We start from the raw sequence: 20,755 nt of genomic DNA on the forward strand, positions 1-20,755 counted from the left end.
CCAAATGCACCCTACATACTATGTCACGTCGAGACTTCTAATATTAAAATGGCAACAAATATTGGGGCAAGTAATTTATCAAAATATATGATAGAGGCGGTTGGGGGATTTGTAAAACTGAATGACCCCGTACTCGAACAAATTTTATGGGATACAGATATGGTACTGCTGGGGTTTTAACCAGGTTCAGCAGGAATTGGATCGTTGGGTTCTATCTTAAATGCCAGGAAAATTGTATCCTGCTGCTTTAGAAGTGTAAAGCAGTAGCCATTGTTTAAGCATTTGCTTCGTGATTTGCATGTATTTCCATCTCACCCTCTAGGTGCGGAGTCCTGACAATATTAGAACCACACCAGATGGGCCGGACCCGGGCTGCTATGAGTTTAGGAGGCCCGCAAAAAACCAGCCCATGACGATCCCCTACGCGTTCTCAGGGTTGGGCCTCTGGTCCACAGTTTGGGATTGCCTCTCGCAGTAAAATTCTTGTACCAAGGAAGACTTGGTCTTCCATGATGGTTACGAGCTGCTACGACCGTTATATTACAAGTACCCGGAAAAGACCCGTTGGGGGCTCATTTTGGCAATAGAATTGACACTAAACAATATTAGTATGATGATAAATGATTCAAAATTCACTTAAGTCCTTGGAAAAACATTTGGGGCTCGTTTGAAGAAGGAAAAGTGTGATCAACAGAAAAGTAATAAGATGCCTCTTGTTTGGTTGGAGTTTTCAAAGGAGAGAGATGGAAAAATTGTATTCCTATGAAAATATGATTTCCACATTTCATGAAAAAAATTTTCCCATGAGAAACATGAAAAAGTTACTTTCCTATGAGGTGGAAATCACTTCATCTTTATTTTTTTGCAAAAAAATCCTTCAGCATTAAAAAAGCATTAAAGTTACTTTTGCAAAAATTACACATAACTTTTTTAGAAGTGTAGATGGTCAACCAAACATAAGCACTTTGAAAATTTGTCACTTTTCCATGTTTAACCAAACATACCAAAAGTATATTCCCATGCATTTTCTTTCTAGAAATTTTCTTTCCAAAAATCATATTCTTAGAAAGAAAAATGTTTCCCGCAAACCAAACGGACCCTTGATTTGTTTTCCCTTCAGCCATGCAACAAACAATAATACGAAGGGCCAGAAAAATTAGGATGTAGCTATGACCACAAGACTAGATTTTTCGGCAAGTTATTAAGCTAGCGATCCAGAGCAGCATCACTGGGAAAGAATGAACAAAAAGACTGGATGACTGATCATTCTTCCAGAGGTAAAGATGATCGCAAACCAACGAGCAAGTTCAGTTCAAAGATTCAAGTTTGCTCTTAATTGCCGCGAACAAAATTTGTCCAATAATTAACCACCATCCCAGCTGACCGTTTTTAGTAAACCTAAATATGGAAGGGAAACACACGGATAAATTCATGAACCATTCCCGCTGAGATTAAGAATAAACTATCATAAATATCATTTACTCATAAAATTAGCGAATTTGGTGACCTAGAGTCAACCTGATTACACAAAGGAAATCACACCTTCAAGACTCAACTACGTAGAGGAAAGAAGCTTTACCTATCAGAGTCAGCATTATGCACATGGATGCAAGCATTTTGCATGAAATTATAAATAAATGTAAGGAGCCTAGAGATATATATATCGGATTGCTAATTCGGGGAGAGAAAATGGACTCGAGCAAGAGCATACTCCTTCCCTGCCACCCAAACACCAGTCTGTGACCACTGTACGTCTTCCCAATCCAAATTCTCCTCCAATACCTGCACCATTGAAACAGTAATATAAGTAAAAAACTATGACTGTTTAGAGTGAGAACACATGATCTCAAAGCACCAGGCTGCCAGGCTATTACATGAATGAACAATGAGAAATGCTAACATCCGAACAGCCTGGTACACAGCACCAGAAAAAGCCCATGATTCTGAACAGGTGGATGGGTGTAACAGGAAATGACTACCAACCGATTATATATGTGATATATATATCTATATGTGTGTGTGTGTGTATGACTAGATTTTTCTTAAGAGTTCCATACCAAAACCAGCCAGACATTTCAACAAGTTATCAGATTTAGACTAACAGGTAATAGCAGCCTCTGCCGGAGAGCAACAAAATTTTGACAAGGAGTTGATCATGGTGGATAAAAATGATTCTAGCAACCAAAAAAAAATTAACTCAAACATCTCATTTCAATTCAAAGTGAACCTGACTACCTGTGGTTGATAAAATGATAAACTAACTGAAGTGCAATAGTTGCTTAAGAGAGCACAAAATTAACATACCATCAAAGAAAAAAAAAAAGTTAGCCCCAGAAAATGCTTCAAAATGTCATCCAAATAGTGCCAACTAAAGATTACCTCCAAAACCTACTTGTGACTTCACCCTAAATTAACCATCATACAGACAGCTAGCTATACTCAACAAAAAGTACCAAAACAGACTTATTAGGATGCTTGTCTCAGTGAAGGGGAATCAGCTACCTACCTCCACATGTTCTATGGGTAATGGGAGTCCAATGGAACGCATAGTTTTCTCTGGAAAAATCTTCTTACAGCGAGACCACCGAAACACATCAATGACATTCTCGCGGTCTGTTGAATTTCTGTCCCCGTTTTGGACATGAGAGCTATGGGTTTGAGGCTTCTCCTGCTCTGACTCTGGTGCTTGAGATGAAGTTGGCATTGTTCCATTACAAACAGTCTTCTCCCCATTGAAGCATAACTCATACCTGCAAGGAAAAAAAAATCAAAAAAAGGACATGGTTCAGAATAGTGATAATTTTAATACTGCTAAAGGCAACCCCAAGTTTATCATAAAAGATCAATTTACTTCTCAAAACCCCAACCCCCCTCCCAAAAGGAAAAACATAATAAGGGACCAGTATCCTCAGCATTCAACAACCAGCTTTATTGAAATACATTGGCAAATAGCATAGTTCCTTAACTAACAAATATATTACAAATTTCAAGTTTAAACAGGAAGAATGGAAGAACCCACTTCTCATAAGTCCTCTTATACAGCAACATAATGAAATGCCCACCCAATTGGGCTGCTCTCGCCCATCTTTCAATTTCAGCTAATCAATCCCAATGAGAGAGAGAGAGAATCTTATTTTGAATCTTTGCAACCCCACTTTGAACCCTTTTGTGCAAACTTGCTCCCTGAACAATATTAGATCTCCAAACCATGCGATACATTATCTATGGCATAACTATGCAGCCATGGTTAACCATACGAAAAAATGTAGTATCAATAGAAAATTGCATCAGACATCCTCAACTTCGACAACTTAAGAACACCCAAAACAAACATAAAGACCTCTTAGACAAAACTTAAACCACCGGAATTGTATTTCAAATAGAAAATATAAGGTATGGAAATCCCTATGTAAATGATACAAAGAAGAGAGAGATGTAAGTTTAGCTACTAGATATCCGCTACAAAACCGATTTATAATCATGAAAACCTGTAGTTCACACTGAATATTAAAATATCTAGATTTCCTTATTACATCACCCTGTGCTTAACTTTGTCAATAATATCAATTGCATCTATAATCTATTAATTGGTGTCACTTTTCAGAGATTACCCTGACCCAAAATCCTTTATGATAATCAAAATGAGCGAAACCTGGAGGAGTTAACTCCAGCTGATTGAAGTAGACTATATGATAGCCACAATACACTGGATCATTCCTAGTACCAGGACTGCACTACTAACTTCATGATAATCTAATATAATCATGATTCACTGGATGATTTCTAGTACTACCAGGACAAGCCTATATTAATTCCCTACTCTTAACAGTAACAGTGACCAAGGAATATCAGAAAATGTTGAATAGTTCCCTAAGATGTAATATTTCAAGAACAAATGGGACAGAGAGGCTCAGTAAGTACGCAAGATGCTGTAAACTAACCAATACTTAAAAGCCTTTCTTTAATCAGCACCATCTAGATATGTACATGGAATTGATCAATTGTTTTTAGTACAAAATAAAAAGTAATGTACAATACAGAAGTAATTCACCTCTACTGGCAATATACTTTAACAGTGAGCACAATAGATCATAACAAATAATTATGAAGACTTTTCAAATAATAAAATGAATGAAAATACTAAGACAACTTCTCAAGGAAAATAAAATTCTATGTAAAGATCATACCTATTAAAATGTGTTTCCAGATATAGAACTTCACCCTTCTTCAGCCGTGCTGAAGTATAGAGAGGCTTCTTCAGCCCCTTATCAGCAACTATATTAATACTGTATTTCAGCCTGAGGCAATAAAGATGGAGAGGAAAAAACAAAAGTCATTTCATCATATAAAATGCATTTAATAGACTTTGTGTGTGAATTTCATCATGATTGCTACAATGACATTGACAAAAAGTCTGCAACTTAAAGTGTCCAACTGGAATAACTCTGAAAATCATTAAATCTGAAATTGTGTCATCATGTCAAGTTCAAAATGAAGTAACCATAGGACATATAAATTAAAAATCAAACGAGATGCAATCCATGAACCAACATCATCTAATTTCTATAAACATAATATAATTATTCCAAGCTTTTACTTTGCACAATCTACTCAGGTTTGCATTATATAATAAAAATCAAACGAGATGCAATCCATGAACCGACATCATCTAATTTCTATAAATATAATATAATTATGCTAATCTTTTACTTTGCACCATCTACTCAGGTTTCCATTATATAATTCCGTAAAGTGCAACTGACATGACTCTAAGTACCCAATATAGGTTCTCTTGGGACTTTTCTGATGAAAAGTCAATAAGAAAAGAAAAGAAAAGGCCAATATGCATAACTATTAGAAGCTCAAAAATATCAGAGAGAAGTAGAAAACAAGCATGAAACCATCAAGCTTTTAAAAATATCAATACATAAGTTATCGCATATTAGCGGGACGAGACACCTTAGTCATGGTTGGGGCAAAAAGTTTTGCAGTAACTGAGGAATATCAAATTTGGCAAACTGTCACCAATTGCTAGTAATAGAGTTAAACAACTGGTGATAAGATCATATATTAGTTTATTATCAAAACACAAAATTTTTAACAAATAAAAAATGATAACTATGTGAATAGATGAGAATATTTTTTGTATCATAGTTGATGACTATCAGATCAATAAGAAGCAAAAATTAAATTCTTATATCTACATGAATTTTCCCCGTATAAATTTCAAGAAATAAATATCATATATATAATAAGCTATGTCCCACAATAATTATGTTTCAAACATCTGAAATTACACTGGCATTGGAGTAACATAGCGTCCATATAAAAGTTATTAGGTGAGAATAGATACTACCATGGCTCATTGCAGAGATTGTACTGAATCGTGACTTCACGGACAAACCTTTGTTGCCGCAATGCATTCTGCAGCAAAAATCATGCAATGCCTCTTCAACCAATACAAATCGCATGTTTTTTTCTTATGGTAACGTCAAAAATTTTAATACTGTGGTGTAAAAATGAGAGATACAATAGTTTAAAAGTAAATAACAATCAAGAAATAAGTGAAACAAGACAAAGTTTCCAAGCACACCAAGGACTAGAAACGTACAAGATAACAATGATGAACCACAACATCAGAAAATTTATGTGGTCCTAATCCAGCTCAAGATGCCCTATATCTTATTAAGGAGTTGCCTTGGGTGTTTTCTATAATAACATGTGCTAATTAGAGGCATCTATATACATTAAAAGCATCGATCCTTATGTAAGGAAACGACATGCACTTCGGAGAATATACATTTGTCAGAAATCTAAGCATGAATCTCTTTCGATTGAAGTGTGGTGTACTAATTTGTGCCATACAAAATGAAAAAATTCTGGAGACTAAGAAATGGGACTTTGTTACCAGACTTTCAGATTTAGTAATGTTTGGATATAATGAAATTCGAAGGCTTTAAGACTTGATAATACCCCGTTTTTTGAGAGTGGGACAAAAGGAGGGAGATCCACTCACAGTATAATTACTCAGGTCCAAATACTTCAGATGCACCATAACCCAGAACCTCTTGGTTGCCAAGCAGAGGGCTGTAACCATTGGGATAAGCATTTAAAATTGGGATAAATAAAACATTTACTTAAAATAAGGTTTGTTTCTGGGCCTGGTCACCAACTGAACTGACGGACCATGCTTATAAAGAAGGACTACTGAAACTAAGTCAGATAGAAAGGAAAAGAGAGCTAGTAGGTGATTGTGGGTGAAAGTGGGGGAACAAGGATTTTATTGGCTTTATGGGTACTGTATTATAAGTAATTGTTCCATGCATTTTGAAGTTAAGATCTCTTGTGCTTTTTAAAACTCAAATTGATTCCAGGTCTAGGTATCCTTTTAAATATCTAAAAGCTTTGTTGTTTTCCGAAATTTACGGTTTCTCATTGCAGTTTGGAGTCTAATTAGCTTCAAATACATAAAATTGTTATGTGTTCTGATGCTGTAACTAGCTAAAAGTCTTTGGCTCATTCTTATATGGACATCTGGATCTATGCTAGTATAAATTTGTGTTTTAAGTGTCTATTTCCTTGCACCCCTAAATGCTCAACCACCTGACACTTGCCTGACAGTTCGGGCTACTCAGTCTACTGGACGACTGCTTAGAGCAAAAAAGAGAGATGATTTGCTGACAGAGCGACTACTTTGGAAATTTTAATCATGAGTGTTCAAGTTAATATTTTTGAACTCATATTTACGCTTGAAACATGCATCTGTTGTGCACAAGAGTGCTTGTTGACATTGGTGCCTTCTAATAAAAATTTCAAAATGACATGTGAAGTTATGTTTACTCTGAAAATAATGCAATATGTGTAATATATAATTATATATGTCAAGGCAGGTAGTATATTTGGATCCCAACTGAACTATCTATGAGATATAGACAAATCACTAATCAAGTGGTATATCTGGGACCCAAATCAATGATGAGGGCATATGTGGACCTCTAGCCTTGTGGTATATCTGGGCCTATGAATTATTGATGATTAATATAAGCGGAACTCTAGTTAGGTGATATATTGGTCAAATGCTCCTCTGAACTTATATTTTGGAGGTCATGACTTATGGACGAGGCCATATGTGCACTTTGAGAATATTGGTGGTGGCCTCATTCTTGTTATCAATGAGGATATACACAACATCATCTGCATTAGCAATGGACATATACTTGGCCTTGAAAAACTGGGAACTTTATAAAAAAATGTGAACCATTGTGAATTACCTAAGCTGTTTTTATAAATTAAATATGATCAACTTTTGCAGTGTCTCATTTCATATTAGAAATCCTGATTTTAGTACATCATTACAAAATCATTTTGTTGAACTTTTGTTTGACCTTTCTGGCATTATTTTTTGCATTTAAGAATCTATGCTATATGTTCCAAATTCATTTTTTTCTACTGGGAATACTTTTGAACAGAGTGAAGATTACTTATAGAGATATGTAGCTCATTCAAACATTATGGAACCTTTTCAGAGTGAATAGTTGGAGCGGACAATCTGAAGGAAGCGGGCTCGATAACTAGGGTTGCCTGTTGGGTTTGGTGATGGTTGAGACTTGAGACAATACTGGCACCTTAATATTATTGCATGTCACATGGTACTACGCATCTTTATAAAGCTATAGTACTGTATTATATGTAAATGCACTTTTTATACCTAAGACTTATGGTTGTGTACCCTTTTACTAAATTATTCAATCATACAGCGTGTTTAAAGATGGCCTACTCTTAATGTAACTTCTCCAGCAACTACAATGGTCGCTCCTTGGGACTCAACAAGGTTTGAGCCTCAGGAAGTCACAACTTAATAATATACATAATTGCATGAAAACAGTCTGAAATTCATGACATGGCTAAAACATGCTTAATGGTGTGAAAAAAATATATATAGGACACCCATGCTATTACCGAAGCTGCAGCTCTTGTTGTCATAGTGCGTTCAACAGATACAGGAGCAAGAGTTGGTTCCACTGCTGATGTATGGGTAAGACGAGGCTCCAGATCGATTGTCCCACCACCTTTCTGTCACATAAAATAAAATTGAGCCAAAGAAAAATGACATATTATAGAACATGAATTTGCCAGATCATTTCCAGCATTGGCAATACGAAGTGCAGATCAAAAGAATACAAATCATGAACTACATGAAGTTATACGCTAATCCGTCCACTTAATGAGAAGATTAGACGGTTGGTAATCTGAAAATAGCAGTTTATAAGAGCAATATGGGTATCCCAAGTATAGCCGAAGTAAGAAATAATAGCAGATGTTTATTGCCTTCACAATGCAGCATCGCTCTACACGAAAACTGCAGCCGATTCCAGCTCCCCAGGCACGTGAACGAACATTATTCCTCAAGGTTGAAGTGTAGCCTAAACAAATATTAAGAAAATAAATCTCAAAAACTATACAAATGATATAGTTTCATTTAAGGAAAAAAAGATGTCTGCAGCAAACAACAAACAAACGACTACTTGTTCACCTGTAGTAGTTCAACAAGTATAAATGGTACCTCCAAAGAAGAATCGAGCTAAAATAGTCAAGTCTATTATTTAAAATAGTATTGAGGAGCACTATCGCTTTTAAAACATCAAAAAGGCAGGCTTAAAAATTTTGCATGAACTAAAAGAACCAAAGTGGATAGTAATGAATATTCATAATCATGAAAGCTCCTAGTGGTATATGCAGTTTGCAGGGCATTTGTGGAAGAGTGGGATCTTTCAACTTAGTTTTCTCTGCAGCATACAAAATGCTGGAACAACCTCCGACAGAGTAGTTCCCTGGAGCCTCGTGCTAGAAAATGTTGCCAATCTACTGATAGGTCTCTGCAATTCATGCACCCACATTTGAGTAGCACATGAAAAGCTCCTTTTTCGTAGCATTGTATGATCAAGAGAATAGTAGCTGATAATCTCAGAATAAACTTCCAAAATGGGAGAGAAGTAGACTAATAATCATCATTAGAAAAAACCCTACTTATATGGGTCCCACACTTAGGATCATTGCAGGTCCTGCATATCAAGGAGGCATGTGCAGCACGTGACACATTGAAATAACGACCTTTACATATTCATGTTTTATATCATTACTTTGACTACTTTTGGAAGGATGCCTTTTGGAAGCAAACACAAGAGACATTATGTATACTTTGCTTATGGTTCAAGTTGTCATAGCAAGCAGGAAACAGCTTTTTTACACAAACAGTCAAAGGTTGATAAGAAGTAGCATATATCAAGATGGAGGCCAGGTTTAAAATTGTTTCAGTCCATAATGCCTAATAAACAGACAAGGCAAGTTCAAGAACTCCTACTGGAGCGAACCTGCCTGTCATCTATAGGTTCCAAAGCTGTGATGCCTGTACCTCAATTCTATTAGTCAGATTATAACAGATGAAGGGTAGGCAGTACCATTGCAAATCTTTAATGTGGCACCTGCCATTAAATTAATGCAATAACTCAGAGGAGGAATGGATTACCCTGGCAAGGTTCAGGTGTCTAGTTACACACAAGGTACTCAAGAATAGGGAGAAGTAAAATTCAAGGATCGTTGTAGAGTTTGTCATTAGATAGTATAGCTATTTTGGTCTGGTTCAAGCTCAATAGATCAATTTGTTCCACTTCTCATAACTGCAAGTCAACATTGCAGTCCTCATCAGATCGTAATAGGTTATTGCAAGTGATAGTATTATGGTAAAACTGCCCCTAATTAATAAGCTAAAAAATATTCCTTACATTTCATCAAAATTAAAATCAGACTAGGTATTTAAAATGTAAAATTCAGGGATCCTTGTAAAGACTGGAATTTGACAATATAGCAAACTTGGTTTGCTTCAAGCAAACTAGATCAAGTTGTTCTACTTATCACAATGCAAGTTGAAATGTCAGTTCTAGTATTAAGTAAAGGCAAATAACTGATTAAAAAGCTAAAGAATATTCCCTAAACCATAAGATTTAAATATTATGTATTTAGATGCTTTCTGAAAAAATACAGCAATTTGTCCAATCCTTTTACATAAGGAATTACTGCAAATGTCAGAGGAAGTGCAGAGGCTATTGCGAAAACACTGTTTAGTTATTACAAATTCCAGATTCCTCCAAGTCATAATACGTTCCATATAAAAGTATATAATCAGCTTATACTACTACGTTAACTATCAATTCAATAGGCCCAGAAACTTGATCCAATTCAAATTAGTCATGTCTCCAAGGATGAGGCCACAAAAAAAACAAAGAACAAAAGACATCAGGCCTAGTTACTTGGGCCCCCATTCATGTCTGGACTGGGCATAGATCTATTAATAACCTGCAATATGTGTGCACTAAGTGAGCCCCAACATGTATAAGAAAAACCATCCGACCAACTTGCAGCAATTCTTAAAATAATAAGCAACATTGAAGCCATACAAATGGACATTCCATATCAACAATTTTCTTAATTGCATTCACAGTTCAAAGACACAGAAGTTCTTAACCATGATAAACTATTCTACCTAGCATATTGTGCTTGCAGCTTATACAGAACATCAAAACCAGGACAAGTACTTGATTCTAGTTACATATGCATTAACTGATCTAAAAATTAACTACTCATATTATTTCTTCAAGTATCACTAAGATACCAGATGATATAGAGAGAATGCATTTCACTCTGTGATAACATGTCATTCACAAATATCAACATTATAAAGTTTCACAAAAAAAAATCTAGGTACTAAAGTTAGAAAAAACCACTTTCATTGTAAGTCAATATAAAATAAAAAAATAACCAATATCACCCAATTCTAGTGTAAAGACACTATCCCAAATTAATCAATAAGATGTGTCTAATGCACATAAAGCTACACAGCTATGTTGATGCAGTTGAAAGCATTTACAACTCCCAATATGCATAACATACAAAAAATAATATGTAAATAGTGTTGAAATTGTGAACTTACTATCTTGTGGTGGCAGAATTCGTACTGTTGCCCGTAACTCCTGAATGGCAGGTGGGGGAGGGGATGATGTTGGGCAACAGTAACCAGTGTGCATGAGAACTGGCAAAGAAGACCCATATAAGAACATTAATGTAAGGATGAAAATAAGGTCACAAATAGCATGCATAAGAAAATAGATACCGGCAACTAGATCTGAATCATTCGTATATATATCTGTTCCCCATAGCTGGGCACCTTTGACCTGCAAATGCATCTGTTAATAACCCCCTAAACAACATATATTTCAAAAAATAACCAAACAACCACTAGAGATGCATTACAAGCTAATAACATCTGATGTCTTATTTTAGGATCTACAAACACCATGCATAAATGCAGAGGCAATGAACCTTACACCAATAACTTTTCTTTTGGGACATATTTTTGACTAAACATGTAGCCTCATCAATTCCTATGATTAAGATCATATAAAATAGACCTTTTTCGTTTCTCATTATAAATTGTATATAAACACAGTAGATCTCAATAAATGTGTAGGTATATATGGACATAAAATGTAAACACAGTAGACCTCCAGCTAACTGGCATAAACCAAAGAACTTTGGTACATCTGTTGGCATTACGTTAGCACTTGTTATAAACACCACTAATTCACTTTGCAGGCTCTTTTTATAGTTATGCCCTACAAAAGATGTCATATGACTTATTCGATGGGGCTAACTATAAGGAATTTCAGAGAAAATAGTCGTGTCATCATTATTGACCACTTATAGCAAGTTGCCACAATCATTTTCACATGCCCTACATAATTTACAAGCTAAAAAAATTCTCACTAAGTATTCAACAGAACACTGAGAGATTGTGTATCAAAATGATAATAAGAATATTTTTTTCCTAATCAATTAGTGCTCACTTGATGGTTAGTGGAAGTAACATATTCGGCAGGCATTCGGATTTCCAAAGTTGGACCATTTTGCAAGCTTTCATCACTTTTAGTATCTTGAGATGCTTCAAATTCTTTCCAAGATTTTAAAAGTTCTTGCATGCATTCGCCAGCTTTATAAACAATTGCAGATACTTCAGGTTTACCTGCAATATATGGACAACCAATTACAGACAACAAAGGAAATAACAAATATTGTCAGAGCATAAATAAGTAACTATGTACTCTATTCCCAAAAACAACCATTAAAAACATGTGGAATCCTAAAGCTCCTTGCCTGTATTCCTCGGCATGAGTAAACAAATTAAAATCTCCCCTTATCTTTACCGCATTTTTTCCAATAAATAAACACAATCAAGACAAAATTATCTAGTCCAGGTCCAGTTGTATTTAAAATGGAACCAGACAAAAGGTCCAAAATTAGGTGTAATGGCATTGATTTGTGTGGATCCTTCAGGTCAAAGTTGATAGAATCAGGTTGCCTGTCTAACACTTAATCCACATACCAGAAGTATTTGACAGGAACTGAAATCATAACTTAAGCAATTGGCTTTACTTGATACTCAGATAGATAAATTCTAATTAAATCATTTATTTACATTCAAATGCAACCTATTCATAGGAAGTGGCATAAACATCAAAAGCACTGCCTAAGTGCCTAGGCACTTAGAGAGCATAGGTCATGGAAGGGCAGGCACTCTTATATTAGCAGATATATGCTCTTTCCTTTTGGTGCTTTTGCACTTTATTTTCATTATTGTGACTGAAAAACATTCAATTAAAAGAAAATAACATAAGATATATTTCCACTTCACTTTCTTCCAAGTTCCAATCCGACACCTCCCTCATCTCTCAATGGTACTATGGCAAGTTATTCCCTTCTGCAACTGTCATCTACCCATCTGCCTATGCACCACCAACTAGAGGCTCAGGAGGACACCTCCAACAGCCACTCAACCACTAGCTGCCCTCTAATAGGTGCCCACAGTTTGTCTGATTGCCAAAAGGCCTCCTTTTTTTATTTTTTACACTACTTACTCTTTTCCTTTTTGCTTCCTCTTTTCTTCTCTTCTGCTTTGCCTTCTCATTTGAAAAAAGAAAAAATCAATTCTTTTTCTTCTCCTTTTCTTCATCTTCTTCTTTTCATCCCTATTTCTGTTTATTTTCCATTTCTCTATTTTTCTGATTTTCTCTATTTCCCTCACTGTTGCAATTTTTTTGGGTGGGGGGTATGCAATATGGGATTTATAAGCTTCAGTTTTCTATTATTATAGTAGTCAAATTTGTAGTTTTCAGAATTAACTTTTAAAATTAACTCTGCTTCTCCTTTATCACTCTTATGTTGGACTTGGTCAATTAGTAAAATGAAACCATGCTATGGTTAATCAATTTCTATGCTATAACAGTGTATTTGTTTTATAATATATTATTTGAAAAAAGAATGAGTAACTACATTATTTTTAGATAGTTAGGCTCCCTACCAACTAGGGGATGCCTCGCTGCCTTAAAAACTTGATCAGAAAAAACAAGAACCTGTGCAATATCAATCTGAGTTCGCATCTTATGCATAAAAGGCAGGGATATCCAGCTCATTAAACAATATTAAATGGTTCATAGGTGCCAGATTTAGCTATTAAGGATGACACAGGAGTTCATCCTAAATAAGCACCTCAATCCTCATACACAACGACTGAAATATAGTGAAGAATTCAACAATAAATCTAGAGCTCAAAGTACTAAAAGATGCTTGAGGAATGATGCAAACGTTTAAACGTAGTCTGTATAACAAATTCAGAACAGACATAAAGCTGAGAGACTGAAAACTTAGACATAAAAGAAGAGAAACTGGAAGTTCACACATAGAACTTTTTCTTTTGAGAATGAGAGAGGTGAAGATGTATGGCCTCAAGTTAGTAACAAGTTAACCTGTTCGGGTGCATTTATTTTAGTGGAAAGCTAGAGGTTATAATCAATAAACTAAACAATCATCAGAAAATTTGCTGGCATGACTTTAAGTTCTAAGAAATACATGTGTGTGATTTAATGAGGATGTGTTATGCATTGTTGCTGGCCCAAGATACCTAGAGTCTTGCATCAATTTGTGTGATCCAATAGTTCCTACCAAAAGGAAAGTTCTCTGAGATGTCAGGGAGTGAAAATTTATAATCTCTGTCTGACAATTATATGTTGTTCTTGTTATCCTAAAAACTACAAAATATGCAGAAAACCAATAATGAAAGAAAATAAAAACAAATAGCACAGCCCAAGACTAAAGATTACTAATACACTTTAAGAGATGAGGGAGGTCATCATTGATCTTTTATCAGCCATTGCTTGCTGGGATCATAATTCTGCCAACATCCATGTTGATGATGGAGAGCTGAACATTAAGGGACATGGGTCAATGCTTATTATAGACTCTGATCATCTCTGTATCATCCAACTTATGTCAGGTTAGCACATTATCATCTAGTAAATATGTTACCTAAAGACATGATTTCAACCTTGCCAAATAGCCCAGGCGACCATGTGGGGTTCGTCGATCGTTTTTGAACCATTACTCTTTGGGGTCATAATTTTGTCAACATCCAACTTGATGATAGAGAGCTGAACTTAAAGAAACACAAATACTTAGTATGGACTCTGATCATCTTTTGAGCCATCCAACTTATGTCAGGTCAACGCATCATCATCTAGTAGAAGTGTTACATAAAGACATGTTTCAAGTTTGCAGCCTTGCCAAGTAGCCTAGGCAACCCCATGTAATAGCCTAGCAATGTCACCCTGGCAGTTTTCTAGGCACTCACTCAGGCAACAGACCTGGTCCAAACTCACCTGATAGTTTTTTGATTTAGCTACAATAAGTTAAACATTTTAACAAACTTCAGAGAATACACTATGAACATAAACAATTAGAACACTTTAAAGATAAATTATAGTCTGTTAAATGCAACCAAATTCATAATAAATATAAAAGAAGATTTGTTGTTTTCTTTAGATGTTTAACACCTAAAATTTAAGCTAATTTACTTTTTCGGTAATATAGCCTTTTTGAAGTCAAAGGTAAATATGCCACTCCATTGTCATCATAAACATGTTATTTATTAGATAAAATCAAAATAAAATTTATATATTACGTATGCATGTTTATATATTATTATGCATGCTTATATACAAGTAATATAGTTATGTATGTATACCTATACATTTGTGTGTTTGCATGTTCATATATACCACATGCATTCACATTATTTTACATATATATATATATGTAACTATTAATAGGCACATTTATATATAAGTATTTTTATGTAAGCATGTATATATAATGGTCCTGGCAAGGCTCATCTAGGCATTCAGGGGCTTGTCTATCACCCAGGTGATAGTGTAGGTGCCCAGGCAACTAACTAAATGTAACAACAATACAACAAGCCATACATAGGCCCACAACCATACGATAGGTCTCCCAAGAGTAGGAAGTGAATTGCCAGATTCAAATACTTTCAACAGCATGAATTAAAAATTATAGCCAATAAATCAACCATCATAAAAAAGTAAGCAAAAAGGAAGAAATCAATGGAAAAAAGATGTAAACAATTAAATGCAAGTATGGATATTTCTTTTAGAAGCATATCCATGAACTTAAATTCTAGAAGAGAAACATGGCTTTGCACTGGCAAGATGTTCCCCTTGGTTCAACTTGCAATCAAGCATTTGCATCAGCAAAACCTGTTAAAAGAAGAAATGATATAGATTGGCTGACCTTGAGATCTGCAAAAGGTCAAAAAAGAAAGAGAAAAGTAATCAGCATATGTCTAATAAGGGATAATGAAGCACATAAAGCATATGAAGCTACTAAAAATAGCAGACAGAAAATTATCTCTCAAATTTAAATGATAAATATCCAAATTTTACTACTTTCTGTTCGAGGATACACCTCAAAAAAGCCAAAATTCAACCCAATAAAGGTGGGAGGATGATGTTAAATGCAAAATTGCAAAAAGAATGAATAGATATAAAAAGATGGAGAGATAGAAACCTATTCAGGACATAGCAAGAATATAAATTTCAAAATGCATGCAATAAATCAAAGGACCGTGGACAGAATTAAGGGGGGCCACCACGAGTCAAGGCATCCTAAAGGCTTCAACAATTCTCCAAGTACCTACCCCATGCCTCCCCTTTTATAATATCATTTGCTATTCACATGACCCCACCACCTCTCTCCATAAATTTATCACCCACCTATTTATGAGCCAGATATTTTCTGGTCTATGAACGTATCATTTATCCATTAAGAGGAAAAAGAAAATCTTTGGCCAAATTTCATCAGCTTTAGATAGAGAAATTAAACTAATCACTTGTTCCCACCTTTAAATAACCCCCAAGAAGCCAATTTTCTATGCCACCTAGATGGTTTTCCATTATTCAACTTTTTCTTCTCTATTTCTCTAACAGCAACACTCTAAATTAGTTTCTTTTTCCTTTTTAAGCCACTAAAATAGAGCTTCTCTAGCACATTTCTTTCAATTGTAGTTGTTCCCTTTACTCCCACAAGCTTGTTTTTGCCGACATTTTATTGTATTTTTCTTTTATAAATATAATATCTTGTCATCTGCAGTTATTCTGTCACTCTCCTTATCACCTCAAGGAAGGAGGGAATCTTAGTGTCCTTTTCTTTGGAGTGTGCTTTTCTCTTTTCCTTAAACATAGCTTTCTACAATTGCCTTTTCAAATATAAACCAACTTAGGGGAAAGCAAATGAAGCTAACAATTAAGGTTGTCTAATGACTATATTAGGAATTGCACATCTGTGAAAGTTATTCAGGGATACGCAAATCAGGATCTTCTTTCTCTTCAAAATAAGGTAGATACATAACTGCAGGATTTTGAAGTAAATGCTAAAATATTATAGGCAGCTGACTGGCAGCCAATGGGCTGCTTAGTGCCTAGGAATTGTGCAGGTGCCTAGGAATTGTGCAGGTGTACAGAGGTCAAAGCAGCCCAATGCAGAAATCTGGGGGAAAAAGAAAGAATCCATAAAACACATAATATATCAAATCAAATGATGCTAAGTAAATGGATGGTACTCACATAATAATAAATAATAATGATTACAGATTAATCTCGTCCTTAACGTGCAAACATGATGCAAACAATAAGGCAGGCACCAACGCAGCGGTTCTTAAAAACATTAAGTACAACTAAGAAGCACCAGAGTGAAAAGGTCCTATAACAGCAGACAATATAAGGTCAAGAAAACTGAGAACAGGCTCAGTTCCATATTTTGTATCTTCCTCATAGAAAGGTGGACGTAATGCAGATGATCCAACTGAACCCCGGTGACTACCATCAACTTCTATGCCTAACAAACAAACTGAACACTAAAATTTAAATTAACCATCAATATTTCTCTCAAGCTGGCATGTTAGCACATAAAATAATTAGAAAGTGATATGTATGTGTACATTCAAATTAGCATAAATAAATTGTAAATGTATACATATATATATATATATGTGAGTGTGCCTATGAATATTGATGTATGTATATAGATGGAATTTATGTGCATGTGTGCATGAATGCACGGAAGATAAGGTTCCAAAAATTTGCATTTTTAAGAAAGATTCCAAGCGCAATTATATTACAGCATACCCTTCATCACGTCCTCTACACCGGAACCGTGGTTCTCGGTTAGGTACTTGAGGAGTCCCCCTTGACCGCAACATCCTCCTACGTTGCTGAACACCACCAAAAACTTCCTTATCCTTTTCTGTAGCTCCATCTGGTTCTGCACATCCATCATCTGATTCCTTGTCATAACACTTGCTACGCTGTTCATGTCTGTCACCAGCATCTACATCCCTTTCTCTTTTTCTATCTTTAAAATCCCTATCATAAGGTTTCCAGCTGTCATCTTTAAGCCTCTTAGGTTCAAATGTTGAGTTTTCCTGCTCAGCAACTTTGACAGATCCATCCACAAATTCCTTCTCACAGTGTAAACCGTCCTTTTCATTTGCATTTGATGACTCTTTCTTAATAATGTCCTTCTCTCTGTCATTCCGTTCCTTGTCTTTTTGAGTGTCCTTTCTGTCCCTCTCCCACCTCTCCATATCCCTCTCTTCTCGCAGCACTTCTTTGCGTTCATTGCTAGCACCACCTTGTTGCATACTGTTTCTACGGTCATTTCTATCCTTATCCCTTTCTCCATAATCTCTATGTTTGTCATCCTTCCTTTTCCGATCCTTATCTCTGACTTTTTCTTCACCTTTCAGATCAACTTTGTTTTCTCCAACAGCCTCATGTGTTTCCATGGAATCCCGCTCTTCAGTTGTTGTGATATCCTTTCCAGCTTCATCTGTGTTTTGCCTTGCGACACGCCATGAGTCCAAACCATCATTAGGGGACTCAAAATATCTTTTACCCCTTAGATGTTCTTTGCCGTCTTTCCAATTTAGGTGTGAACTTGTTGAAGTGTAATTGTCTTTATCAAATCTGATGTCACCCTTATAGTCAATGTGAGGACCCTTATCAGACTTAGGTTCCTTTTCATCCCCCCTAGTATCCATCCTTGAATCATTCTCAACCTTGCTACCTTGAGTATCCATCCTAGCATCGGTGTGCAGGTCCCTAATCTCTGCCTTTGTTTCCCGGTTTTCAGGCTTAACTTCTCTGGCATCCTTTGAATTTTTGAAATCTAACCTGTTTTCAGATGTAACTGGATGGTCTAAAGAGCTGTTAGGAGTTGAAGGCATCCGATGCAGCAGAGATGATCTCTTGTCAACATCGCGGGGCTCAACACGTGGGACTTTTGCAAATCGTCCATCCTGCCCGTGTTCAAAAGGTAGGTGAAAGTCACTACCAACTGGTTGAATTAGCTTTCCAGGACTCGAGTATATGCCAGTTTCTTCAAGTGGTCGTTTTAAAGGAGTAGAGTGACCTCCCTCCTCATGCAACCTCTTCGGAGCACCACTCATAATATTTCAAATGTTACAACTCAGCTGTTTCTTTGATAAACAGAGAGAGAAAGCAACTGACTGAAAGATCGGGTAGCTTCAATTAACATATGTTCAGAACCTCCTGCTGACAAAAAAACTCAAGTAAGGATTTGGTCTGTAACATAAATAGAAACAGAATGCTTTGTCTTATCATTCTGGGTGAACTTTAATGTAACAATTCCATCAATTGTTTCTACTCAGGGTGCAATTCTGATAAATAGCATTTTGTTTAAATAGCCAAAAACCAACTGGATAGATATTAAAATTGAAAAAAATGCAAACGATATGAATGCTGTGCATGGACTAGGTTATGAACTTCAGATTACATATTGCTGCATCAGGTGTACAAATAGTAGCTAATCTATAAATAGCATCTAATTGTACTCAGGCTTGATGAATTATTGATATTTGAACCCAAGCATAAAATCAGTATTACCCACACCCAATTTTATTCAGCAAATACATATATAGATATGAACATTAAATAAGCAGTAAAATCAGTAGCCATACATGTTCTGGAGAGATACAGATACAAATCCAAAATTAGCCATATCCAATACTAGTTCTAATGGCTGGAGATACAAGCTAGACATCAGTTACATCCATATAAATTGATACAGATATCAATAAGATACTAATTGGTGCACATAATGAATTTAGACCAAATGAGACATTAAAGTCCAATCTATCATACAGTGGTTGCATCTAATATTATTATCTTAAATATATAGAATTATCAGATAAGTAATGGGCCTTTACATCTGAATCACATTCAAAGGCTTTGATTTCAGAAGCATTATATGTTCATATTCAGATTAAATATGCAGAATTCCGAAATCTGATTTACTAATAACTGCCAAAATCGAATTGGCCAGGCACAAAGAAGATAATTGGCTAAATATGAGTCCAGTTTAATTCAAACCCTGGGAGGGTAAAAACGAGTAACAGAATGGCAGGTTCTCAATGTTGATTCATATAGCTCGTCACAAGAAAACGAAGACTAATAGATCTAGCCATGAAACGAAAAGTAATTTGTACCAAAAAAAAAACTGTTTTCATTGGTAAAAGGGGAAAAAATTGATTTTCCTAATAACAGAATCATCTCAATTTATTTCCCATGGCAAAAACGAAGAAGAAACACAAACACGCACACGCAATTATGAACTCTGTTCTCCGATTCCTCCTCTCTCTCCAAAGCTTAGGGAAGAAAAGCGAAAAATACTTCACTCCGGAGAAGAAGAAGAAATCACCTCAGCTAGGGAAGAAGACGAGCCACGAGAGATCAACGGGAAACGGCAGCTCGGCGTCGAATCGAGGTGGTTTTGGAAGGGATAATGGCAGCACGGGAAGGGGAAGGGAGAACCTAGGGCAGAGAGGTTGGGGGTTGGGGGCCGGGAGGGGGGAGGGGGGTTGGGTTATAAGTGGTAGGCACGTGTCAATGCACGTGAAAGGGGCATGGATGGTCGTGAGTCAGAATCCCAACTCCTGAAAACTCCCGGAAACGGGTGAACGGTTTTAAGGAGATCAAATAAAAAAAGGAAAACCTGTAAGGGCAAAGTTGTCTTTTGGCTCTAAATTTTTCTGGAAGACGGTGGGTAGTTCTATATACACCCCCCCTGCTCAGGACACCCCCCAAAAACCAAAAAAAAAATATCCAAACTAACCTTTAGTGTAATTACCATATTGCCCTTGAAATTTTCTCATACACCCCCCTCCCTCCTCCTCCGTTTCGTTTTGAAAAGAAAAAAAAAAAAACCCCTCAAACCCCCCTTAAACCCCTCCTCCCCCGTTCCCCCTTCTCCCTCTCGTCGCCGGCATTCTCCCGAT

The 20,755-nt window shown here is 36.0% G+C and overlaps 1 protein-coding gene across 2 annotated transcripts; it reads right to left on the reverse strand.

Annotated features, from left to right (window-relative positions):
- Positions 1–1,428: 1,428 nt before the first annotated feature.
- Positions 1,429–20,322, reverse strand: LOC103715165 (CWF19-like protein 2). 2 transcript variants are annotated; one of them, XM_008802704.4, is made up of 12 exons: positions 20,179–20,322; positions 17,586–19,010; positions 15,694–15,701; positions 11,901–12,076; positions 11,168–11,228; positions 10,988–11,086; positions 8,329–8,423; positions 7,960–8,073; positions 5,357–5,424; positions 4,188–4,298; positions 2,507–2,750; positions 1,429–1,782 (listed from the first exon to the last, which is right to left on the reverse strand). In XM_008802704.4, exons 2-12 carry the CDS (start codon positions 18,905–18,907, stop codon positions 1,672–1,674), a joined length of 2,409 nt encoding a protein of 802 aa, XP_008800926.2. In that variant the 5' UTR covers positions 18,908–19,010; positions 20,179–20,322; the 3' UTR covers positions 1,429–1,671. The 2 variants fall into 2 exon arrangements, with proteins under 2 accessions (XP_008800926.2, XP_026663519.2); XM_026807718.2 differs by having other exon boundaries at positions 20,080–20,312.
- Between the last annotated feature and the right edge of the window lie 433 nt (positions 20,323–20,755).

This window comes from Phoenix dactylifera, chromosome 11 (genome assembly GCF_009389715.1).
Source record: "Phoenix dactylifera cultivar Barhee BC4 chromosome 11, palm_55x_up_171113_PBpolish2nd_filt_p, whole genome shotgun sequence".
NCBI classification, from domain to species: Eukaryota; Viridiplantae; Streptophyta; class Magnoliopsida; order Arecales; family Arecaceae; genus Phoenix; species Phoenix dactylifera.